Below are 24,740 nucleotides of genomic sequence, written 5' to 3'. Positions count from 1 at the left end.
CGTGCCTAGGTATTTAAGTACGATCTTGGAAAAGGCGTGATATGGGACGGGCCGGCGAGTCTAATGCAGGCGGTCAAGCGTCTTCACTAATAGTCTTGGACCCGGTCGCCTGACAGCTTGGGATGCCCCGGAGGTGACTTACAGACGCGGAAGATTCCAAATGGATTTTAACGGCCGCGCACAGACATCCACTGTAGGCCCCAATCACAGCTTCTCGTAAGGGGGACATGCACAAGTGATTGGGCTGTGATTAACGCGATGGCTTGCGCGTCCTCTCCAACCTCCCCTACTCCCTTGAATAGAAGCGTAACCCTTCTTGGCACGTTTCCGGTCGCATCGACTATAGCGCACGGAGATGCGCCGCATTTAGACAAGCAATGGCAGCTACGTATATACTCTACAGCTAGATTCTACTTGAAGAAGGATAGGCTTGCTAAACATTACTGGCTAATCATTAGATATCGCGGGGATATCCAGCTTTTTCGGCCTCCACGGTGGTCAAGTGATTGCTTCCATTCGCGGGGTCACTACAATGACCCTGGTCTCAACCCCAGCTAGCATGCCATAGGTGTCCGTTATTGATCCTAGTGAACTGGCTATGGGCAACAGCGGTCCGCATGGCACTCGAGGCGTCGTGTGGGGTCAAGTATCAAGTTGTCGGTGAATGAGTGAATAAGATCTCGCATGGCCCGCAGTGGTAGTTAGGTAACATCGAGAATCGAGTGCAAAGCATTACTTATTAACCTCTTTGCTGCCACTCTTTGCCCTGCGCTTCGGGATGGTGATAAATACCTGTCCATCCATCACCACTCTCCCCTCATCCAACCTCACATATCGTCGCCTTGTCACCGGCTATGATGGCTCTTCGCTCTGCCCTGACTGCCACCCTCGTGGCGGCAACTGCCCTCTGCAAGCCCACCGTCCTGAAGTCTCGTGCCGTCATAGACCATGACGCGGTTGTTGGGTTCGTTGAGGCCGTGCCAGACAGTACTGAGGGGGATTTGATGTTGGCATACAAGCCTTATCTCAAGGTCTTCAACGGCTGTGTCCCCTTCCCCGCGGTGGATGCCGACGGAAACACCTCGTGGGTTTTTTTGCGACAGATACTCCAAGACATCAAAGACTAGTACTGACCATCCTTTCGTTAGTGGTGGACTGAGCCCAACAGGCGACTCGAGCGGTGGATGTTCTTCCAGCACCGGCCAAGTGTACACGCGAGCTTCCTCGTACGAGGAATACTTCGCAATCATGTACAGCTGGTGAGCTCAAAGAAGACCTGCAGGCGTCAGCAAGTATCCAAACTTACAATCCCATGCAGGTATATGCCAAAGGACGAGCCATCCGATGGTATCGGCCACCGGCACGACTGGGAGAACGCCGTGGTCTTCCTCTCGGGAGACTCATCCGACGCCAAGTTCGTAGCCATGGTTGTCAGCCAGCACGGCGACTACGTGAGCGGGACCACCACCTTTGACGGCACCAACCCCTACGTCGGTTATATCAGCTACTGGCCCGTGGACCACTCCCTGATCTTCACCACGACCGAGGGCGGCATGCAACCCCTGATCGCCTGGGAGGAGTTGACGGACGCGGCCCGCGAGGCGCTGGACACGACCGACTTTGGCGACGCCACTGTTTCCTTTAAGGATTCCAACTTTCAGTCGAGTCTGGCTGAGGCGTACGCCACGGCTTTCTAGACGCTCTGCTGCACACGCCACTCCTATGCATGGGCGAAAAGAGTGATGCTGCTGTGACAGGCCGAGGGCTTCAGGATTCAGAACTGTGTCATTTAATTATGTAGTCTAGCCTGTATTTACTTTGTTCATGGTGCTGAGCTCGGTGCATTCGTTATGACGACAATAGCAGTTGGGTCACATAAAAACCGAGAGTTGGGTGACCCTTTTCACAGCGACTGCGGCCATCGGCGAGGGGCCTCTATCGACGTAAATATAGTCCTTCACGGGGAGTTTTCATGTTAGCATGAGCGTAGTGGATTTGTTATGAGTTGCAGCTGAGCACTCACCCTTAGCCACTGCTGCATGTGCAGCCCTGCCGAAGTGCTGGGTCCGTTGAAGGGTACGGAGCACAAATCGCACCTCCTCTGCATACCTCACCGGATGCACCGCAGTTGGTCTTGGTGCATGGTCCAGTGTACTGCGCAAAGGCAGCGAGTCCCAGTGATAGGAATGCGGAGAGCTGTATGAACCTCATTTTGAGTGCGGAGGAGGCTCGGCGTTGTCTTTAGTGATGCAGCCAAGAGTTCTTGTTTTGTTCAGCTCCCATTTACGAGGCAGAAAATCCAGTCACGCTTGGTGTGAAGCGTTTAAGCCCCAACTCAAAACAATTTGATGGGTGGTCTGATTAGACAGGATTGACCAATGACTTTCTCCGGTTCGCAGCTTGGAGTTCAAATGTTCCAAGTGGGTTGTGACCATCCTCGACTAGACTGAGGCGGGCACACGGACTATAAGTACTTTGACGTTAAACGACTCGTGATCAAAAAATGCATCTGTGCAACGACATATGCGTTCACTGAAAATACTACCATGTCATTTCTCGCATTGGCACGGAGGCTATGGTCTCACTTGTATCGAATGACGACATGGGATCTCTGGGCCAAGTCGGCCAAGCAACCGGACCTGGAACCATCAGATCTTGTTGTTGCATCCCGGGGTGCCAACCCCGAACACGCCTTGCTGCTGCCTGTCTTTTAGGTCAGAGCGTGCATGATTCTTGATGAGCTGAGGTTCACTCGGCAGTAAAGCTTTGCCTCACCCTTCCGCCTGGGCAGCCTGGGCAGTTGCTGTCAGCCGTCTTGGTTCTGCCGGTAAATCGCTCAACCAGGGCTTGATTGGTGTGGCTGTGGCCGGCGGATTGCGGTTTTTACAACTTTAACTGCATGTTTCATTGTTTCACCGTCAGCTGCAAGAATTGCGCTCATTTATTCTCGGTCAGGGTATTAGCCGTAGTCTCGGGCCAAGAATGATGGCTGACGACAGGCGGACCAGTGGACCAGCGGTGTACAGTCCCTTTCGGATAGCAACAGCTCGCTGAGCAGTTCCTTACGCGGGAAAAATATCTGCCCATGGTTTCCTTGCGGAGATTGCCCAAGGTTATACGCAAGATGCTACACCCCCTTCCTGAGCATGTGTTCACCCCAATGTTCTGGCAACCACACAGTAACTAGGCAAGACTAGTGGACGCATCAGGCCGAGCCGTAAAAGCGTCAAGCTCCCTCAGGCCGTCCTCTAGAACTCTCAGTTTTTCCTGTACCTCCTTGCGGTCCTTGATGGTACCGTCGTCTTCAGATCCAAGGTCGTCGATTTGTCCGTCGTCAAGGTCCCAGACCACTTCGGGTGAGAATCTAGACGATCACGCATTAGCCTAAGCAAGCTTCTACAAACGCTGCAACAGCCTCTATGGTATTCGGCCTCGGTGCAGCTAATTCCAACGCGGAATATGGCAGACACCACTTACACTTCAGGCAGTCTTTGAATGAGGCATACCTCAACCGCGTTGACACTGACGTCGTCGACGAATTTCTTCAGAGCAACCTGGTTCACAAGATGTGAGCTTCAGAAAACGCGATGGTCTGTCGTGGCTTCTCACCTTATAGTAAGCTGCAGTGACATCCGCAGCAAGCGAAGCTGCATATTCTCTTGGATTCGGTTTGGTTGCTTGAAGCAGCGACCGCAAAAGAGGACCCAGGACCACACTGGTAGCCGTATCAGGTGCGTTATCCGTATTGTATTTACACAACTTGACAGAGGTGGCATCGAATTTGCGCTTGTGGCGGTCACCCTGGATCTTTTCCACCGTGTCCGTCAGGTACTCGTTGTAGGTGATGGGATGAACAGAGAGATGGGGCTCCAAGAGTTCGGCAACATGGCTTTGGAGTTTCTGCCGCAGGACATGCAGTGATGGCTGAATGATACCCTTCATCAATCGGTTCTTGGTGTTGACATCGCAAATCTCCGAAAGCAGCTTGTTGAAAGTGATGGCGGCGGCTTCATGAATCAGCTCGACCAGTTTCTGGGTGATGGCCTGCCAAGGCTTGCACTGCCTGCTGAACAAATCGCCAACCACCATTGGGTTCTGAGTTTGTCAATATCAGAAAGCGTCCGGTTACTTAGTAGTTTGTGAAGCATGACGCCGGTTTACTTACGTATGTCCCCGGAAGCTCACGCGCACGACACTCCTCCATCGACGTCTTGACCGTTTGAATATAAATATTGCGGTAGACGTATTTGGAGGTTCGGACAGGCTTCAAGTCATCCTCCACCACCTCCAATGAATGGCCGTCTGCTGTCATTTCCTGCGAATACTCGCTGAGCGTTTTCTGCACATTCGCCCGTAGCCGTCGTTCGAATGCATCCCGTTGTCCAGGATAGCATTCAAAGAAGCGATCGGCGTAGACTCCGTCAATGGCAGCTCGGATTACCTTGGTCAGGCGGCTGCTGATATGCAGCAGATATTTCTGTTTGCTCTTCCTACTGTCCCTCGCCGAGCCGAGCTGGGTCAATCTGTTGCGGCAGTCACGAATGCCAGTCTGGACGTCGGATTTGACTCCTGGAAGTCCTTGACGAATTTGGTTCCAAAGAACCTCACGCAATCGCTTTCGCAGGCTTTCCACCCCGAGCTGTTCAGGCTCCAACACGCTCCACGCAGAGTCCGCGAAGAACGCCGCTTCTCGTTTGTCGCGCTGCTCAGAAGTGTCATCAATGGTGTCGTATCCTTTGTTGCGCAAGACGTGCCAGCCCAATGTCAACTTGACATTTTGATTCTGGGCCAGGTCGACGTAGTACCTCTCGCTGTCCGAGCCCCTGTCGATCTTGTCTGGCTTTGTGAGAAGCCCAAGAGTTCTGTGCCCAGAGGGATCAATGTCTCGGGCGAGTTTCGTGACTGGCTGATTGGCAAACGAATTATCAGCAGCTACCACGGCCAAAATGATGCTGCGGCGCTGATTCATGTAATTGGTCACTAATTTCCGGACGATGTCAGAGTCTGCATCCGTTTGGTTCTTGTCGGATGCGCCGAACAGGCCGGGCAAGTCGACGATTGTGAGATTGGGCTGCTCCGGGCAAACGAGCTCTATCCGGAGGACGTCGGTACTGAACGTTTTGGCCCCGTCACCTGTCAAGCCCATGACACTCTTTGCTGATTCGATGATCTTCCCAATGTGGTTGCGTTCGCTCGTCGTTGGGGAGAAAGCAGCCAAGGCAGCCTTCTCCTTTGCGGTACGTCCTGCTCCCGGATTGATGTGTATGCTGATTTCAGTCTTCTCTCCCCGACGGAGGATCAACTCGGTGGCAAAACGCGTGCACAGGCCCTCAGCGGTGGGGAAAGGGATTCCCGAGAGGGACTCTAAAGTTGCGCTTTTGCCGGAAGATTGACTTCCACAGACGATGATCTGAGGGAGGTCCACATAGTGGCTGACTCCTCGTGAGCGGAGCTTATCAACAATGTCTAAGAGGTCGCGGTGGTTCTCAGACTGGATGAAGCTTGTGGTCTTAGGGATGATGGCTTTGGGAGGTTTGGGCGCCATGGTGGTGTCGCTGTTTGTGTTGATGGCCATGGGCAAGTACACAACCTTGGGGGCTTATGAGTCTTGGGTGCTAGGAGCTCAAGTCCGAGGTGCCAACGCAAGGACAAATGTGAGTAGATGTGCCAGCAGTTCCACGAGCAAGTGTCGGCACTGCAGCTCCTCAAGTAGAAAGGGTAAAAGAAGGCAGACTTCCTTTTGACACCGTAAATGTCAAAAAGATGACAAAACAAATACAGTGTTGTTGCCTGCAGACAGCTGCAGTGAACGTCGGCAAGGCTGATGGGGTTGGGCTTTGTTTAGATGACGTCTAAAATCCCAACACGAAGACGTGTCTCGCCTGGTGCCATGTTTAAGGTGGGCCCTGCCTGCTGGGGTAACCTACTTAAGTAGCTTGCCTAGGTACCTGTCTGAAGTACCTAGGTAGGTAGGCAGACAACGAAACAACTTTGGAAGATCAGAATGTTCACTTTCCAGGCGGCACAAGGCTGAAATCTCATGCCCACGTTTTGAATTTCCTCTACATTATTACTCACATTGTATTTTTATTTTAAAATACTGGGTCTTGAGTGTTTACGATTGTATGAAGGCGCCACATACGTTTTATATGCATGGGGATTAGAAACGAAACCACTTGTAGCCGCGAGGACAGTGGAAGGGAATGGGCCTGAGAATTTAATGTTGCTCAGGTCCAATTCGTACAGCCAGTGCAGGTGCGAAAGGGAGAAGCCCTCGAGAGTCAAACGATCACATCCAAACAGCGTGCCATTGAGACCGACGACGGCGGGCCTGGGTGTTCTCGGCGCGGTTATGGATTGACGGTGCAGCTGAAGCCCTAAAATTGACAGAAGTCGGTGCCACTTCATCCTCTGACAAAGCCGTTGGGATTTGCAATGAATTTCTTGGAAAATTCCCGGATTGTCTCATAGTCCTTCTCCAAGTTCGACACTCCATCCCTGGATACCTGGGGCCGGTCGATGACCAGCGGCAGAAGAGTAGTAAATGTAGTGAATGAACGCATTTTCATGGTATCGAAGAACTTGGGTGGGATGATAATTCAAGACGCAATGTTTTGACGGTCAAGAAACTTCGGGCTAAACGGCAATCATCGTCGTTAGTAAGCATGTATCATTTTAACCATAGTTATCAACACCGTATCTTATTCAAGCGCTGAGTCTTGAGCGCTTACCACGGTATGAAGGCGCCATGTATGTCCTCGGACGTATACGAAATAGAAGCGAAACCACCCACCACTTACTGACTCTAGAAGGAAAGCGATTACTAAAATGATTACAGATCTTGGACACTCAGAAACGAGTAGATACCATTCATCCTTTAACTCTAAGAGTATCGTGCCTGGTCGGTGGGCCGCATTTTCAACCATGTTGGCCTGCCCTCGTCTCTATTGACGGAGTTCTGTGCGGCTCGAACGGTCAAACAAATCTGTCAAGGTCTTCGGGATCACTTGCACCACCAGACCATCGTGGGCAACAATGAGCGACTGACCGACCATTCTAAAATAAGTACAACAACACAGATGCTCGAGAAAAGTGATTATAACGTGTTCAGAACCTACCTACCTAGGGAGCACTGTGCAAGACTTGCGAGAAGGACTCGAGCTTATAGTAGCACAGGACTGTTCTCGAACTTATAAAATGGGCAGGATTCCAGCGTTCCGTTCCCCACAGCGACCGTCTTGCAAGCTCCTCTCCTTTGAACGAGTTTTCCTCCCCTCTGCGGGATCTCAGTCCGTGAGGCACGGTCGCTATCTGTTTTCAAATGTCTGTGATGTACGCCTTACGCGGAATTGATTTTCGAAAACTCAGAAACATTCCCACCCATTTTATTGTTTGAGCAAATGGAATGCCAGTTCTTGCATTCCTGCATGTCCTTCTCTCACCGGACAAACCCCGCTGGTGCTCCATGCCCAGAAGTTCGCCATGATTTGCGAGAATTCCGCCGTGACCTCTAGTCAGCTGCTTGTGCAACCGGGCTAACGCAGCCACTGATTGATGCAGACGCGAGCTATGTTAGTGGACAGCACACAAGCCACATGTGAAGATGACCTGGATGCTGCGGTTCCGGCCCATTCCATCGGGGGCCGCGGCTTCTGCTCAGCGCCTGGGCAATATAATGACTTGAGCAAGACAAAATCATGAGGCAACTGATATAAGTCAAAAGACAAAAAAAAATCAATCGATGTTTGTATTCTCTGCGTCTCACTATTTTCACTTCTCCTACACGATCCAGCCACCGGAGAAGCAAACCCAAAATGCGCAGGAGAAGGTGGGAAAAGAACGTTGAAGCACATGAATGATTGTGGAGTGCATTCGTGTTGTGGGCCTAGAACTGCGGGACGATTCTGATCTCTCGAGATCTAGATCCTCTTCCAAGTTGTTAGCACACAGAATTCCTCGCAGATTACTCCGGCACCACGAGGTCAACAGCTCGTGTAGATTGCCGGCGTCGCACAACGCGGTGCCTGCACTTGTTCTGGCTGATTGCCTGTTTCGGATCGCCCAGTTCAGCTCGCGTGGTCGACCTTTCAGCTGAGAAGAGCCCCCGCTTGGGCCGGCCGGCCGGGTTGATTGGCCGCTACGAGCCACCGTAACCGATTCCTCGCAGATCCTCCACAGGGCAGGGATCACACACCAGCTGAAGACGTCCCGGATCCGCCCAATGGCGGTGTATTCGGCGTTCTAGACGCCCACTGTGGCGCCCGAGATGACCCTGCACCTTTACCCTGCCAGGCAGGTTCATGCTAGTTTAATTCCTACTGTAGAGCCTCAATCCCTTCAATATCCGCCATCGTGTGACGCTCGTTCAACAATTCCCATCCTGGGGACCCGGCGGAACTTACCTGAGGTAGGTACCTAAGTACCTAAGTATATATAGGGCGCGGATGGAACCGCACCGCTTACATGGAACGGCTTTGCACATGTTGGGAATATAAGGTTTCAGAGCAAGTCCATACAATCAGAACAAATACAAATCCTCATCTCAATACTTGCTGCACTCTTACCCGTATCATTTTGACAGAGCAAAAGATTACTCTCATGGCACATGAACCAGACGACTCAGCGGCGCCTTCAACCTCTACCAAGAGAGAATTACTGCAAGTCGACAAACCGGAGAACCGATTCGTTGATCGACCAGAGCAGGCAACTGAAGCCCAGAAAAGCCGTACTGGCACGCAATTCACAGAATGCAATATATTTCGACACGGTAGGCAAAAGCCATGTCTAGTAGAAACCAAAACAGCAATGCTGACCGCACCGATAAGCAGACATCCCAGAGCAAGACCAGACACTGCTCACCGAAAAGTTGAGGGCGCTCCACGCCCATGAAGACCCATTCTCACTACCACCTCCAGACATCGAACGTCTCGCACAGACATGCCTCGGGTGGATCATCAACGAACATGTCCCACCACATGAGACAGACTTCGTGTCCCAGCTCACGAGCCACGCCTTAGCCCGAGCCCTCGAAGACGGCCTGGACAAGGTAACAGCCTCGCGGTTCCAGGATTTCGTCCTGGCCACGACCCTCGCATACACCGCATGGCGAGACCACAGAGACCCAGCACAGCGACTGTCAATCCGCGACCTGCACCGAACGAGCTACCTAGCCGGCTCATCACTTCTGCAGAATCTGGACCGCCACCTCGACCCAGCCACGCTCGAGGGATGCCCGAGACCGACGCTCCAGGCACTATTCCTCGTTCTGTTTGGCACAATATTGGGCGTGGCCTACTCGACACAAATAGGGGCTGGACCACCAAGACTCTCAGCGGACCTGTCCGGAAAGGTCCTCACGGAGAGCCCAACGCCGTACGTCAACATGAAGGAGCGCCTCTGCCACCTGCTCGCCGACAGGCTGGCGCTCCTGGCTCAGCTCCTCTGGGACAGCAAGGCCGAGGCCGCGGAAACAACACGCGCGCGCGTTCTTGACGGGTGTCTCATGGGCCGGTGGGCCCGGGCCGGGTCCGGGTCCGGGCGATGGGCCTGGGGCAACCTGATGCCTCACTACGCGTGGCCGGCGCCGAGCGACTACTCGCTGGACTGGCTCGTGCAACGCCCGGGTGGGACGTTCCAGCCTGTGCCGCGTGCCGCCATGATGTGGTGCCCTGAGGTCTTGAGTCCGCTGATGCCGAGGATGGATACGTCTGACAGGGGGAAGCGGAGGTCCATGCTGATTGTTGGTCCGACAACGCATGGACAGCATATGTACACCCGCATGAGGACACACGCTGGATCTGAGGGACCGCCGCTTTTCGTATAAAATACGTGCTCGGCGAGGAAATCGGGGAAGGCAAGGATAAATGCCTCGGTACGGTGGAACCCGGCGTAAATATCAGGGCAAAGGTGAGGTGTCTCAGACTCCTTATCGTGATCTCTTCATGAGGCTCAGGTCTGCTCCATTATGAAAATCAACCCAAATAAATTGCAATGTAGAAAGCACCGGATATTGCAGCATTTGTATATTTTTCACATAGAGCCTATCCCTTGCTTTCCACGGCTGGCGCCTGTGGTTTTCCGCCTTTGGCAAACATGCCTGCCAGGCGAGCGCCCAGACGCGCGTTGATCTTGTTCTTCAGCCTCGTGAGAGTGACTTCAGGGCCCTCGTCCGCAGCAACAAATCTCCGGACCAGGAGATTGAACATGCCTCCGAATGCTAGCGCTATAGCCGTCGAAGTGAAGATGATGACATTATATGGCATGCTAAAATCCGGAGTCGGGAGGTTGAGCAGCAGCGCCGTAGTTCGCAGGTTCGACGTCGACTTGTCACTGTTGAGGATGGTGATGACTGCGCCAGCCACGTCAAATCCTCTGTTCGCATCAGGAGGGTATTCTGTATACCGCAGAATAGACTTCTCGAAGTCATAGGTTAGGAAGACGGTGGACTTGGGCGGGATGCGAAGCTTCACTTCAAGTTGTGTGCCTCGCTGCCGGTCGAGGGCTGGTCTGTAGACTATGTCCTGGATTACTTCCTCTTGTCTTCCGCTGCGGAAGCCCACGGTCCGGGCCTTCAGAGTGTGCAGGTATATCCGCATGAACCACGGGAGGGACTCCATGTAAACGAATTCCACGTCCTCGGTGTCGCTCGGGTTCGTGAGGATGGTTTGGACGCCTCCACGCTCTTGGCCGTGCCCAGTCAGACTGCGCTCGGCATAGAGTCGGGGAATGTCCGGTTGAACGTATTCTTCGGCGACGACCTGGCCATTCTCACCCTGTCTCTCAATCGGCGGTAGGATGAGATCGATGGCTGTCTCCGGGCTTGCATTGTAGCAGCGCTTCCGCTCACCGTCGTTCCTGAACTCGCTGACCCCTTCGGTGACCCAGACAGGTCGATTGTCTGGAACTACCAAGCACACCGGGGCGACCTCGACATCAGCCAGAGGGCATGTTCCCTGGATGGGCTTGCCGAATACCTTGGATATGGACCAATCCTGGCCAATGCTGTACTCGACAGGGAAGCAAGTGTCATCTGAGTGGTATTCCTTGGATGTATTGCACTTGAGCTCATGCCCAGGAACTGGCCGTGGAATGGGGTTATCTACAGTTGTGTTAGTGACGAGTCCCAAACGCTGTAGACACGCTGTGACATACCTCTGGGCCTCTTGGACCGATCAATGTCAAGAACCATATCAATGGACTGGTTGATCTCCAGAACACACTCGCCGCCCTCAGGACAGACTGGTCGCACATCAATAGCCATGCTCTGCCAAGAGGAATCGAACAGCTTGTGGCCGTCGAGCAGGCTAGCAATGCCAGCTTTTCCCTTGCAGGGAAGCAGCTTCAGGAATGGCGTCAGGTTCTCTGTGCACACCACCTCCCGGGGGAGTGTTCCGTGTAGCAGGTGTAGGTTCGATACCACTGCGTCAGAGTGGTCGCCTTCGAGCTGGAACGACATGCTCGGCCGTATAGTCCGCGTCGAGTCGATGAAGTTGAGCGAGGCGCAGAACAAGCCAGACAAGGCATTCGTGAGGGTCAGCCACTTGTTGTCGGCTCTGTAGGTACAAGTTAGCTTCTGTATCTGATCATGATCCAGGGATCTGTTCTCTCCATACTCTTCTTCTGTGTCTGCATCCAGCCATGCCCACAGCTCAACACCTGTCCCTCCTTCTCTCGTGCCGCCCCATGGCCGGACACCCCAGCTCTCGGCGTCCCATCTCCCTAGACTGAAGCGCAGGTGGAGCTCCTTTGTGCCCGAGTACTCCAATATCTGTGCGAGAGAGCGCGGGAAGAATCGAAAGTTGTGTGCCTCGAACTGGGAGAGGGTCGTATTGGATCGGAAGTTGAAGCTGGCGAGGAGGGCTGACAGGGGCAGCGGCTTCAGGACGAGCTGTTCATGGTAATCAGACGCAGCGATGGGTATCACAAGAGAAAAGAGTATGCAAAGAAAGGAGGTGAAGTGCCGCATCGTGACTATGGTCCGTCCATCGGAAGCTGCGTGTCACTCCTAGTTGAACTAACTATTTCACAAGGCTGCCTACTGTGCCCCGGTGTCGAGGTGCGGTGGTGTTGACAGCTAGCTCCCCGGCACCCCAGGGGAGCAGGGATGCTGACAGGCGGGTGACGCAGGGTCGGAAGCGTTGGACCGCAGCTGCCACAGGTGCTATGGGCCACCCCAACGTGAATAAGGTTTAGCCTACATTCAGAGGGTGCTGAGTTGCCTGCCGGCGCAAGAAATTCTGCCGAGCTAGCTGCCAACCGCCAGTCGATCGCATTGTCGTTGTCCGCTCTACCGCTGGACAAGCACGAGTTAACTACTCGACTTCGCAGCTCTGAATACCATATTTTCCAGTTGCTTTTCCATACTTATACGGATTTCACCATTGTAGGGGACAGGAGGGAAGATAACCACAGCCCACCATGGCAGCAGAGCAAAGAAAGCTGCTCGGTATGCAGCTCCTCGCCCCCCCCCTTCAAGTTCGCGCGGCCCCTCCAGACGGTACTAACGGTTCTACAGAGCAGCTTATGGGCGGTGGCATGGCAGCCCGGTCCTCCCAGATCTCTCTGACCGACCCCAAAGCCTGCCGCTCCTACATCGCCGGGACCTGCCCGCACGACCTCTTCACGAACACGAAGCAGGACCTCGGGCCCTGCCCAAAAGTGCACTCCGAAGCACTGAAAGCCGAGTACGAGGCCCTCCCGGAGCCCGAACGAAAACGCTACGGCTTCGAGCACGACTACCTGCGGGACCTGCAAAAGTACATCGACGAGTGCAACCGGCGCATCGACGTGGCCCAGCGGCGGCTGGAGAAGACGCCCGACGAGATCCGCCAGACCAACGTGCTCCTCAAGTCCATCTCGGACCTCTCGGCGACGATTAACAACGGCCTGCTGGAGGTGGAGATCCTGGGCGAGCTTGGCGAGGTCGGCCGGGCGTACGACGAGTTCTTCAAGGTCCGCCAGGCACAGCAGCAAAAGGCCGAGCGCGAGAAGGAGCTCAAGGCCCTCAGCGACACCTCCGGGCCCTCGGGCCACCAGAAGCTGCAGGTCTGCGACGTCTGCGGCGCGTACCTCTCCCGGTTGGACAACGACCGTAGGTTGGCGGATCATTTTTACGGGAAGATGCACCTGGGGTACGCGCAGATGCGCAAGACGTTCGACAGCTTTCCCAAGGAGATGCGTGGTAGGCCGCGGCCGATGCCGATGGGCGACGGCGGCGACATGGAGATGGGCGGCGTGCCGACCGGACCGGGAGGTGGTGGTGACTGGGGTCGTGGCCCACGAGGCCCAAGGGGCGGCGGTGGTGGGTACAGGGGTCGGGGAAGAGGCTACCGTGGCGGTTGGTAGGATGGCCAGCTCAAAGAATCTGATTACGACGAGTAGCTCAACGAAGCCCGGGACGAGCGTGACTTTTGGATGGCCGCGGGCGTCACGACTTGCCGGTGGCACGAGCGAACAGGGCGGTAATTTCCCTCCAACATGCCGCATACAGCACTACCGGCCGACGCGATGGTTTTCGTTGCAATCCACGAGGTTTCTCAACGAACATTCGCCTCACATGGGCACGTGCTAGGGTGCTCGAACATCAGCATGGCAGCATGGCTACGGAGGTGGAGCGTGCTTCTATGAGTGTGTTGGGTCATTGGGCGCCAAAGACAGTGCTTGGTCGAGCGCGCGGCGTTGTCCTTGCTCCGGTGTTGGAGGCGTTATGGAATCTGTACGGACGGGGAAAATCGAGAATTGCTTTTGCCTTGCATAATTTGATACCAAAGACACAGCAGGGACTATACTCAAGAACGACAGGCTCGGCCAAGTCGAACACTACAACCCGTCCGCTTTCCACTCTGGTGACAACGGAAGTGCAAAGAATGGACGTGACTCGTCAAGACTCCGAGTGGAAGAAAAGACACTTAAGTTTGCACTGAATTTTACGGGCCATTCAAGCCCTTCGCGACCACAATGCCACACAAGTACGGTCTGGAACAATTCCATGTGGAATTAACCTCTACGTTTAAATCTGATCTACTTGAAATTCAATCCGCTTTTGGGCACTCCTTATTGCTATGGTATCCCGGACTCGTTGCTTCATAATCGCTGCGCGCCTGACCGTCACTATGATGTCGAACAAAAGCCCACTAGCCCAGAATGCGCCTCTAGATGCGTGATGGGGTGTACGTGGTTGCCGCTGGTCCCAAATTCTCATGAGTAGGCTTCTTTATGGCGTAGCCAACTCGGAGGCATTCTTGGCGGGGGACTTTCTTGGGAGTCCTCGATGGGAGACTTTGTACCTGCTGGGAGATTTGTACTGGCCGGGGGCTCTGTTTCGGTAGGAGTGTGTGCACCTTGAGCACTTCTGGGAACACCCGGAGAAGCCCCTAGGCAGGATGAATCGACATCGCCTGCATCGTGGAGCAACCCGTCCCTTGATCGCAGTGGTGATCGCAGTGGTAATCTCAGCAGCCGTCGCCGCCATTCCGTCGTCCAACGGCGACCTCGGCGAGTAGAGCGAGTAGGGCGAGGCGAGAGAGGCGGAAGAGGCGGAAGGAGCAGAGGAGCCGGATGAGTTGAGGTCTTCCATGGATAGCAGAGCCGCTCTCAACAGTACAATCGCTGTAGATAGCACAACCGCCTAGGGTTTGGTCACATCCGCAGCAGACTTGGCATCCATCGCGGCCATCTCGTCATCCCATTTCCCGAGCGGCGACGTCGGCAAGTTGAGGTCTGCCTTGGCGACAGAAGAGACCTTGTTGTTGGAAGCCGGGGCAGACGGCAGCGCAGGGAACTCCTCGGAGGTGAGCACGGGCTCCTTCTTGACTGCTTGCGACGATGGTGAAGCGGCCGAATAATCACCACGGCCGCCTCTCCCTCTTCCGCCCCTGCCACCTCGTCCCCCGCGGCCAGACATGAACTCGGTGTCTGGGGCAGAGTCGGCGAAGCGACTGCCGGAGATACCACCGCCCCTGCCGCCTGCGGAGCCGCGGATGCCCCCGTTTGCGCCCCTGAAGTTAGATGTGCCCCGCCTCCGGTCCTCCTCCGCCAGCCTTTCCTCCTTGCCCTCGTCCCAATTGCTCTCCCGGGCACCCAGCGCGTTGAGCTTTCGCTGCCTGTTCTTCTCGCGCTCGTCGTCCAGCTGCTTCTTGTCGCTGGCCTCTCTCCTCCGGCGCTCGGCCTCCTCCTGGCGGCGCTTGCGCTGCTCGGCGGTCGCCTTCTCCATGGCCATTGCGTGGGACTGCTCATCCTCCTCGACGGTCTTGAACCGGCGCGTCTTCTCCTCGTTGAGGATGCGCATCTTCCTCATCTTCTCGGCCAGCTCAGCCTCGGTGAGCTTTGTGCGTGGGTTCGCGCCGGACCCGGTGCGGGCGTCTGAGGTTGGGTTGGACTTGTGCTGTCGAGCGTCGTGCCTGGCCGAGGAGGACGGCGGCGCAGGGCTTGACGGGCTGGGTGACGCCGCCGCGTGGTTGTGGTTGTTTTGGTTCTGGTTGTTGCCGCGGTGGTTGCGCGGCGCGCGTGGCGCCGAGGCTGGGGGCTGTTGGGCATGTCGCGACTGCATCAGACCCGACTTCTGCGGGGGCGCTGTTGTCGCATTGGGAGGTGTGGCGCTCGACGCTGTCACCGCAGGAGCTGCCTCGTTGGCGGCTGTTGCTGCGGGAGCATGCGCAGAGGGCGCTGCACCGGTCTCCACCGACGTGGGCGCAGTCGAGGAAGCTTGGCTCGCAGCTGCGGACGCATCTTTGTCGGCGGCGACGGGCACCGGGGGAGGTTCAGAGTAGACCTGAGGTTCTTGCTCGGCAACCGGCTCGAACTCGTCGGCGAACAAGTCATCGTCAGTTCTGCCCCCGAATTGGTCGTCCATGTTTGTTTGTTTGTTTGCTAGTCGTTGCTCGCAGTATTCAGCCGAGGGGCAAACACTCGAGTAGAGACGAGCACACTCCTGTAGAGATATCGGTAGCAATAGCAATGGCGTGCAAATGGATGGGCGCACCAACGGGTATGGTGGGTATGGTGATGATGTTCAGTGCCAAGGATTGAAAAGAATGCGTCCCAAATGGCTAATAAGAGCTTGAGGAGTTAGTCTGAGGTGCTTCGTTTCTAGATCCCATCCCATTTCCATTCCAACTAGACCACCACCCATGTCTCGCATCGCGGGGACGCTGAGTCAGCATGTACGCCCCGTGCAAGCCGTGTACCCTTGCCACCCAGTCGACTAACAGGCCGATCGTCCCTCCCCACATTGGGACCGTTCAATACAGAAAGTATACCTGTGTCATAGGGGAGGCGCTGCTAGTGACTGGTCTCAACCACCCTTGTGAGTACTGTTGGAAGTGCCTGAGTGCCCAGAGGACTGAACTGAAACTACATATGTCGACATGACTCTGACATGCTCAAGTGCTGCTAACGCGTTCGGCCACTAGCATTGGACTGTCTCAAACCTGCGTGTGATGTGCCTTATTAAAGTAGAGAAATGTTTGAACTGAACATCCAGCAGAGAGGACATGTCTCACTCTGACGCGAAGCTATTGCGCCGGGAGAAGAAAGTGGGTTTCGCAAAAGTAATCCTTGTGATTAAACAAACGACTACAGCATCATATCCAAGTAACTACGAACTGGAGCTGACTCCGTCTCATTAACGGGCCCAAAACTGGTGGATTTTGTATAATTGGAATCATGATGAAGATTTGCAGAATGCACTGATAAATTGAATAAGTACCTGGACTGGTCTGCACACATCCCCACCAACATATATATATTTCTCACTAAAAACGTCAATTTTTACCCTAACCTATTTAATTATATAAAATTACTATAAAAATAAAAATTAAACTAATAGTTAAAAGTATTTTTTTAAACTTTATAAAAAATTTTATTTAAGTAATATTTATTATATTAATATAGAAATAAATTTTTTAATAATAATACTATTTATTTTAATTAATTTCTATATTATTTATTAGTTATTTAATTAAAAAAGAAAAATTAATTTTTAAGTTAATTAAATTAATTATAATAATAAATTTAACTTTAAAATATTAATTAATATTATACTTTTATAAATATAAAAGGCTTCTATTAATAGAAATTTATAAAATTAATTATTAAAGAATTAAAATAAGTGGAGTAGAAAAGTAAGGGATTTACTCTACTTTTATTAAATCTTAAATAATTAATTTTAAAGAGTTTTATTAATAAGAACTTTTAAGATTTATATTAATATATTTTAAATAAATTTATTTATATAAAAGTTATTAATATATATTAAATTAGAAATATATAATTTAATTCTTAAAAAGTAAAAAATAAAGTATAAAAAGTATATTTTTAAAAATCTTTTTTATTTTAATTATTTTAATGTATTTAAAATTTAATAAGAATTTTAATATTTAAAATATACTTTATTTAATTTTATAATATTTATTATAAATTTAGTTTATATTCTTTATATTTTTATAAAATTAAATCTATTAGAGTAAAAATCGATGTTTTTAGTGGGAAATATGTGTGTATTGGTGGGGATGTGCGCAGACTGGTCCAGGTACGTAACTGTTGCCGCCAGGGCTAGCAGGTTCTCTAATTAAGTAAGTGCTTTTGTGAGAGCCCATCTGTCGTTGCCCGGGTGGATTTTAGTCTCTTGCTTCCCAACAGCGTCTGCCTCTGTCGTCTCTTGACACTTCGTGTGCAGCGACAAACGGCTCGTTCCATCACGGATTGCTTCTCTGGGGCCTCCTTCCTCGTTTTGCAGCTTTCAGGTACCGTTCAGGTACCGTTCACTTCTCCAGTCACTGCTCAAAGCAACCCAGAGCCTTCAGCCAGGCGCGTCCACACAACCGCCCCTGGCAACTTCAGACACCACTACCGTCCGCGGGTGGCAGGAAGGCTCTGACCTCATCGTGTTGGTGACTGTTGCTATCGGTGCTCACGCAAGCTCTCCGAACTCTCAAGCTTGGCAAGTGCCTCTTTCGAAGTTCTTGCCTGCGTGTTGCTGAGTATCTAGACATCTAGGTACCTAGGTACCTAGGTAATTAATTGCATGTGGTATAGTCTCATTCGACTCGCCCGGCCTCCCAGACCATTTCTGGGCGTCCCGGGATGGTCATTGTGTTTTGTGACAGATCTTCTGCCGGGTATCATGATGCACTCTGCTCAAAGGGTTAGTTAACAAGGCTGGTCAAAGGATATTACGTAGGTAGTCCAGGCTGCGTTGGGGCATACCTCCAATCCCTATTCCCAAACTCCCACCAGCCATCCCTCTCACACACTCCCCTTCCAGAGCCTCGGCCGCAGGTACCTCAGGAACTTCTCGGTAGGCTCCTGCATGCCGGGCAGGCTGATCCAGTTCTCCACCAGCACCGCCATCTCCTCGCGGGCGTCGGTGTCCTGGGGCGCGCCCTCGACGAGCGTCCGCAGCATGACCGTCTCGATCATGAGCTCGAAGTTGGCCTGCTCCCCTGTCTCGGGGTAGGTGAGGGCCACCGTCTCGCGGAAGTTCTCCTTGGCGGCGACGGCGAGCTGCTTGCGCACCAGGGCGTGCAGGCTGCGGGCGGCCGTCATGTCGTTCTCGATCTGGCCCGTCACGATGCGCTGGATCAGCTTGAAGGTGTTCTTGAAGGCGATGGGCCAGAAGAAGGGCGTCTCTAGGTTCTCGACCATGGGGGTGTCCTCCCTGATGAGCGGGAGTGGCTGTTCCGCCATGGTGGGTGCGGCCATTGTGGTGGTCATGGTGGCGAGCGAGTCGTGGCGTAGCAGGGGGTTGATGGACGAGGTGTACAGGTGCTAGTAGTCGTCGAGTGTTTGTAGATCGCTCGTGGTCAATTAGGTTTTAAGGTAAGTGATTAAAAGGTTATATAATTCGAAGATCGGTTCGCTGTGAAGAAACAAACTGTGCAGCATTGATGCCACAAGAGCAAGCAGGCAATTCACTGCTGCTCCATTGGGTGAGTCCTCCGTTTTATTCATTCACTGGCGAGGATCGGACGGGTGCAAACGCGGCCTCCAACATAGGGGGTGGTCCCATTTCCCGCCTCGCTCATATAACATCTTCACTTTCATTGTTTGGTTGTGCTTGTGCCCGTTCATTATTTGGGAAAATAGTTGCCCGAGATGGAAACTGGGGCTGAAACGCTCGGCCGACCGCCGATCTTTATTGAAATTGCGCCGTGGAAGGGAGCTTCCCCAGTGGGGATCGCAAAGTCCCTAGCCGATAAGCTCTTGACGCAATTTGGACCAATTCGTCGCCCCCCGATCCACTGTCCGGGTCTGGGCCGGGGAAATGACCGCTTGACGGCTTTGTTCTCGGCACTGACTTACCACATTCGGAGCGGCTGCGACGACAGAGAGCGGGAACCTCGGCAACCCGACCTCCTTTCATCAAGTGCTGGGGACTCCAGAGTCTCCGCCACACTCTCAACTCCAATGCGCCACCACCCGATGACGATACACCTGATTTGTCTGTTCTGTGCTGAACCCCGCCCGAGGCATTCTCTGGTGGTAACGAGGTTGCAAATAGTTGGGTACCTAGGTACGTATCCGAGCGGTTCAAGGAGGCCTCATCACTCAACTCAAGTGGGGACTCATAAGTGATGCTCCTCCCCCGTCCCGACTCTTGGGATCCCAGCAGGTCCCAGCAGGTCTGCAACCGGCAACGGGATTCCAAGTGGTTTCAAAAAATGTGTCTCTCACCCAGGCATATCGGGCAGTCAAAGCCAGGCTGTGGGCTGTTATTACCTGTAGACTGGGATCTCAATGCCGAAATTCGATACATAAGGGTATGTCCAACAATCATCATGAGCCACCAATGTAGGTTAGCGGTTTCACGTATAAACCACAGTCACGGCACGGCGATCAACCATGTAACATCGTGGGGTTTGGTTGCAAGATCCCTACCTGCCCAGGAATGTTCCAAGTTCTTCTGGAAAACACCCTAGAGTGATTGAAATAGAAGAGGCATCAGGGGCAAATGTACCAGTACAGTACATATATTTCAGGTAATCAAATTCACAGCAATGTATCTAGTCACATGCAGTTAATTTATAGTCTTAAATGCTGGCCCCAAGGTGTCTGCTCCTCGTCCTGCGAGTTGGAAGCACCTGGGCATCCAACGGTGTCGTTTCCTTGACTTCCTCAAAGCGCCAAATTAATGCAGTCCGTCCTTGTTGCTCTGCTGCCGGAGCGAAGCTTGTCTTGCTCATATTTTTGGCAAGTCCACGGCATGACGCTATTGGTATATATGTGGTTTTAAACGCCAAACGCCGTGATCAAGCAAGTCCAGTTGAGTTGGGTATCCTGCCCTCTCGGATCAAACAAATGACGCCGTCTTCCTCCAGGGAGGTATTCCCGTATCAGTACAGGGTCTCCCCAAAGGGAAAGCCTAAATGCGACAGCATCGAGACCAATACAGCAGTGATGTATCTGCTTGAAAAGGTCGGAAAGCGTCATCCCAGGCTGTACGGCCTGGTATCACTCCTCATTATGTATACTTCCCCAATCAGGATCACAGAGCCTATTATCATGGATATGGCAATGATGGGGAAGTTGATGCGGGCGAACTCCCGCTGCCGGACGTAGATGTTCTTCCTGGCAAGAATGTCCCGCCACAGCATGCCGGCGAGGGATGCACTGAAGGCCGTGCTGAAGGCCCCGTAATTGACACCCAGTGCCATGGCGTACACGGTGGCCCAGAACGTCCGGTCGGAGATGGGAATGCCATTCTCGGTGTGGATTTGTGCCCACGCTTGAATCACCCGGGATAAGAGGATGGTTGTGCCAATGTTGGTGCCCGCGAACTGATGCAAGTCAGCATATGCCCAAGATGTAGTCCATAGACTTGCTTGCTCTCCACCCCAGATGACAGACTTACGTTGCACAGAATCACAGACAGAAAACCCATTCCTCCAATCGCTCCAACAACTCCTGTCTTGTTGACCCAGTGGTCCCATCCATATGCGAACACCGGCACCCAGCCCTTGGTGACGAGCGCCTCTACCAGAATGAACATGGCGAAGGCAAACGGAACAAGCGCAAAGGGGAGAAGCGAGAAGACGGTCGTGGCAGTAGGGAAGGTCTCTCTACACCAGTAGTGCGCATCGTCCGAGGCCGATGCAAGTGTGCGTGGGTGTGCCTCGTGAGCTCGGACAGCGGCCAGGCTCTTCTTCTCACTGACAGGCTCGTTTCCGCCGTTTCTTCCCATTCCTGGATTCATTTTAAGTGGATCGGGCTTCTCGTTGATCTCGCCTGGTTGGGAAGCCGCCGGCGCAATTTCCACACCTTCAACGCCACGATCTCGGTCTTGAGATGGGGCCTCCTCAGAGTTCAATGCCGCCGAGTTCGTGTCCTGGCTTGAGCTCAGGCGCCGTTTCTGATCCCCATCCATGCCGGATGCCTCCTGGCCCCTCAGTAGTCGCTCTGCTCTCGCCGTCTCAGCCTCCTCTCGCCCTCTTCTCGCTATCTCGCGGGTCTTGGTGCGGTGGATCCAGCCATATGCGACGTCCCAGCAGAACATGACGAAGGCTGCTGGGAGTGTGACCCAAAAGACAGGGCGCTCCTCACCACCTGAGCTCACCGCGTTCAGGACCAGCACAGTGACGAGCGTGGCAGCCATTATGACTGCACCGAACGCCGCGCTAGGCTTGTCAAGGAACGGGTTCAGGATTTCCTCCAGCTCGAGAAGTTTCTTGTCCTCATCTTCCTGATCCTCAGGGTTGCCTCTGGCGAAGGGGATATTCGGGTTGACTGCCTTCCTGCCCTGGTGGTCCTCGGGTAGCTCGTGCATAGTGATTGATTTTGGCACCAAGCTGTCCTTCCGGAAAACACCATAAAGGAGGCAGGGGAACAAGAGGATGGCTGTGAAGATAACCGGGACGATCATGTTGGCCGTATACTCGACAAACTTGACCTGGAACGCGCCAGCAAGCACGAGATTGGTCGGGTTGGAGGAGACGAGAATAGCGGACGCGACATTAGCGATAGCGAATTGAGTATGAATCCAGGCCCTCGGATGCTCGATGTTACTCGACACGCGCGTCATATATGCCAAGAACGGAGTGCCAGAGAGAATAATAGGGTCATTGCCGATGAATGAGCCGAGGGCGAAGAAGAAGGTGTAGAGGTAGAAGAACAGCTTGTGACCGGCCTTGCCACCCCACTGCAGGACCTTGAACGCCAAATACCTGATCAGGCCCGAGGCATCGATGGAGATGGCGATATAGGCCAGGGTGATGAAGAAAACCATAATGTCGATGGGGTTGATGTGGTGGGCGCCAATAGTCCCCGCTGCCACCTCCTCGCGGCCGATGGCGAGAATGGCAAGCAGAAACAGATCGGCTATGATAGGCGCAGTCAGGAAGTTGATTGGCAGCAACAGCCGTGTAAAGGCCTTGGGCTTGCCCATTGCGTAGTCCTCCAGTCCGTGTTGGGCGTCTTTTGGCGGGATGACGCGCAGGCGGAGCAGAAGCCCAGAGAGGCCATCAACCAGCAGCCTGGGCAGGTACACAGGCACGTCGAAGGGGAAGAGGACAGCAAGGTCTGCAGAAAGCTATGAGCTCGTCCCATTCGACACCAATATCCTCTCTCCCGGGGGTTGAGGACTGCACAAAGGGTGGGCTGGCTTACTGGTGAAGACGAAGACGATCAAAGTGACGATTGAGCGCCACTCCTTGATGTCATCGACATCGAGACTGATGGCGGATTCGGGCATGATGGCGTCGTTGGCCTGGAGACCGCAGCTCGCACTTGGACGCGGTCGCGAACATGAGGGACGGGCGTGGACGTGGACGAGGGTTGTTGAGGCTTTTGACAGGAATTGTATTCAAGTCTCCCAAGAACTCTGCTGTGCTGTGCTGGGCCTAGACTAGACTAGCTGCAGCCCAAAAAAAAAAAAGTACCCAGGTACCTACCTAGGTACTTAGGTAGCTGGCAAATCGGGCCGCAGGCCAGCGGCGGTGAATAGCCACATGGCGCACTGAGAGGCTGCTATTACTCGAGCATCTGCAGCAGCAAAGTGAGTGCCCAGATAATGCCCAGATATGCAAAAATAGTGAACAACATGAGTCGCTCGAGATCAACCCCGTGTATACATCCGATTATTGATGCTAAGCCCGATGATCCTCTAGATGCAACGTCTTCTGCTTTGGCCTAGTCCAGCGCACATGTAGCAAAACCACTAACAAAGTCGATTTGCCTTACTTCAAGGTTATTAGTCGCGCGCAGGCATGGCACCAGTTGACGCCATGGCATGCCGGGCCCCGATGGCGGCGCAAATCGGGCAATTGGCGACTCGTTTCATCGGCTGCTCCCGCATGGCTATTCAGGCCGGTGGCCCTGCGGCCGGCGGGCTCTGCTTTCTGCACGCCGACGGCGACCACACCCCCGCGGCCTGCGGGTGTCTGCATGATTGCGCAAAGCTCTACAGCATCACCTTCTATCGATGGGCAACTATGAATGTCGCAGCGACTCACACGACGGCACCTGGGCGCTTATGCGCACTACGATCCATGGATGCCAAGCCTGCTGAGCCATGTTTGGATGCAGCTGTAGTCTTGCATTCTACCTCTTTCGGCGGGCACTCATATTGTGTATGAGCTGGGCAATACCTTAACATTCCAAACCTATAGGTCTGTGAATTGCTTGGATAGACTGTATATGACCAAGACGATCAGAGTCTGTGATCCTGTGTTTGGAACTAAGATCCATAAGTTTGCCACGGACAGGGCAGGACACACAGCAGTCGGTTTTATTTTCAGGTGTAACCACACGCAAAAAGCATTTTTTCCCCCGAGGAAGTGTGCGGCTTGCAAGCTGAAGCTGTCTGCATCCGATAACAAGCGATTATTCAGCACATGCGGATATTGGAAACCCAGATATTCGGAATGAGGGACATAGTTACGCCTTGCGATGAGTACTAGTTGTTGAGATACCTAGGTACAAATCTTTGTTTATGCACGCATTCATCTCAAAAACAGGAACAAAAAAAGTTGACTTGAGCTTATCGATGAGATACTATGTATCATGCTGAACTCGATCATTTGGGCAATATTGATAGCAAGCAACAGCAAGCGAGGTTGATCCCGACCAGGTGGTGTTCGTTGTCGTAAATGACTATGTAGCTACGCAGGGCTTGAAACTGTGCCAAGCTTCCTGAGGTCTCTTGATATTTGACTATTGCAGCTCGCGTCGGATATCCTTTGTCTCAACCATGCCAGGTAAAAAGCGCATGCATCATGAAATGGGAGACCAGTGATCCAACTGTGCTCCCTCCCTGCAAGTCTGGGGGATCTGTCGAGTGGAAAGCCCTACTAGCATAGTCCTTGCATAGTATCACAGGTCAGTCCTGCGGTGACGACGGAGACTAATAATACAGCCCAAGTACCTGGATTGTTTGGTTGCATCTATCCCCTCAATCCTTGGCAAAAGCTGCACATCCAGACTCACTTGTGCAAGACTTGCTGCTAGTGGCGAATCATTTCCAAAAGACCGCCACTAGATTATTGCCGCATATGTAGACAACCTTCTCAACAGCATTTGTACAGCAGGTGGCCCTGTCGCGTGTGCGAGAACGGCCAGGTCTCCATGTTCGGTTTTCGTGGCTGCTGCTCAGGCAGAATGCGGGTCGTCTCCGCGAGTCTAGACTCGGAGTTGTTCGCCGCATCAAAGTTGCACGTTAGTGATACCACTCCATGGCTTGCTGTGGGAATTCGTTGCTCATATAAAGCTCATGGGCCACAATAAGTCCCGCAATCTGCACATTTGTATCA

General features: G+C 53.1%; 8 protein-coding genes across 8 annotated transcripts; 3 read left to right on the top strand and 5 right to left on the bottom strand.

Annotated features, from left to right (window-relative positions):
* Positions 1–857: 857 nt before the first annotated feature.
* KVR01_000622 (uncharacterized protein) lies at positions 858–1,697 on the top strand (the record flags this gene model as incomplete). Its single annotated transcript, XM_044791796.1, has 3 exons — positions 858–1,084; positions 1,149–1,259; positions 1,319–1,697. 3 exons carry the CDS (start codon positions 858–860, stop codon positions 1,695–1,697), a joined length of 717 nt encoding a protein of 238 aa, XP_044650571.1.
* Positions 1,698–3,183: 1,486 nt separating this feature from the next.
* Positions 3,184–5,789, bottom strand: KVR01_000500 (uncharacterized protein; the record flags this gene model as incomplete). The annotated part of the gene is made up of 4 exons (XM_044783484.1): positions 4,166–5,789; positions 3,610–4,095; positions 3,478–3,554; positions 3,184–3,364 (listed from the first exon to the last, which is right to left on the bottom strand). The coding sequence occupies exons 1-4, from the start codon at positions 5,573–5,575 to the stop codon at positions 3,184–3,186; spliced, it is 2,154 nt and encodes a 717-aa protein (XP_044650449.1). The 5' UTR covers positions 5,576–5,789.
* Positions 5,790–8,463: 2,674 nt separating this feature from the next.
* KVR01_000337 (uncharacterized protein) lies at positions 8,464–9,823 on the top strand (the record flags this gene model as incomplete). Its single annotated transcript, XM_044794612.1, has 2 exons — positions 8,464–8,767; positions 8,829–9,823. The coding sequence occupies 2 exons, from the start codon at positions 8,464–8,466 to the stop codon at positions 9,821–9,823; spliced, it is 1,299 nt and encodes a 432-aa protein (XP_044650286.1).
* Positions 9,824–10,040: 217 nt separating this feature from the next.
* KVR01_000947 (GPI-anchor transamidase subunit GPI16) lies at positions 10,041–11,965 on the bottom strand (the record flags this gene model as incomplete). The annotated part of the gene is made up of 3 exons (XM_044787868.1): positions 10,041–11,098; positions 11,152–11,552; positions 11,613–11,965. The coding sequence occupies 3 exons, from the start codon at positions 11,963–11,965 to the stop codon at positions 10,041–10,043; spliced, it is 1,812 nt and encodes a 603-aa protein (XP_044650896.1).
* Positions 11,966–12,417: 452 nt separating this feature from the next.
* Positions 12,418–13,344, top strand: KVR01_000660 (uncharacterized protein; the record flags this gene model as incomplete). Its single annotated transcript, XM_044782154.1, has 2 exons — positions 12,418–12,445; positions 12,515–13,344. 2 exons carry the CDS (start codon positions 12,418–12,420, stop codon positions 13,342–13,344), a joined length of 858 nt encoding a protein of 285 aa, XP_044650609.1.
* Positions 13,345–14,626: 1,282 nt separating this feature from the next.
* On the bottom strand, positions 14,627–15,850 carry KVR01_000945 (uncharacterized protein; the record flags this gene model as incomplete). Its single annotated transcript, XM_044791953.1, has 1 exon — positions 14,627–15,850. One exon carries the CDS (start codon positions 15,848–15,850, stop codon positions 14,627–14,629), a length of 1,224 nt encoding a protein of 407 aa, XP_044650894.1.
* A 1,727-nt stretch (positions 15,851–17,577) lies between these two features.
* KVR01_000210 (uncharacterized protein) lies at positions 17,578–19,072 on the bottom strand. The gene is made up of 2 exons (XM_044790598.1): positions 18,205–19,072; positions 17,578–18,131 (listed from the first exon to the last, which is right to left on the bottom strand). The coding sequence occupies exon 1, from the start codon at positions 18,709–18,711 to the stop codon at positions 18,244–18,246; it is 468 nt and encodes a 155-aa protein (XP_044650159.1). The 5' UTR covers positions 18,712–19,072; the 3' UTR covers positions 17,578–18,131; positions 18,205–18,243.
* A 556-nt stretch (positions 19,073–19,628) lies between these two features.
* On the bottom strand, positions 19,629–22,800 carry KVR01_000332 (uncharacterized protein). Its single transcript, XM_044784406.1, has 3 exons — positions 22,600–22,800; positions 20,849–22,512; positions 19,629–20,774 (listed from the first exon to the last, which is right to left on the bottom strand). Exons 1-3 carry the CDS (start codon positions 22,682–22,684, stop codon positions 20,424–20,426), a joined length of 2,100 nt encoding a protein of 699 aa, XP_044650281.1. The 5' UTR covers positions 22,685–22,800; the 3' UTR covers positions 19,629–20,423.
* Between the last annotated feature and the right edge of the window lie 1,940 nt (positions 22,801–24,740).

This window comes from Diaporthe batatas (genome assembly GCF_019321695.1).
Source record: "Diaporthe batatas strain CRI 302-4 chromosome Unknown Contig00001, whole genome shotgun sequence".
NCBI classification, from domain to species: domain Eukaryota; kingdom Fungi; phylum Ascomycota; class Sordariomycetes; order Diaporthales; family Diaporthaceae; genus Diaporthe; species Diaporthe batatas.
This window is presented reverse-complemented; position numbering and strand designations above follow the sequence as displayed.

What these genes read in the sequence shown, in the direction of transcription:
- KVR01_000210 (XM_044790598.1), bottom strand. Translation starts at nt 18,711, where the DNA reads ATGACCACCACAATGGCCGCACCCACCATGGCGGAACAGCCACTCCCG.
- KVR01_000332 (XM_044784406.1), bottom strand. Translation starts at nt 22,684, where the DNA reads ATGCCCGAATCCGCCATCAGTCTCGATGTCGATGACATCAAGGAGTGG. An exon ending in GATCGTCTTCGTCTTCACCA is followed by an intron (nt 22,513 to 22,599) that starts GTAAGCCAGCCC and finishes AGCTTTCTGCAG; the next exon opens with ACCTTGCTGTCCTCTTCCCC. An exon ending in TGTCTGTGATTCTGTGCAAC is followed by an intron (nt 20,775 to 20,848) that starts GTAAGTCTGTCA and finishes GACTTGCATCAG; the next exon opens with TTCGCGGGCACCAACATTGG.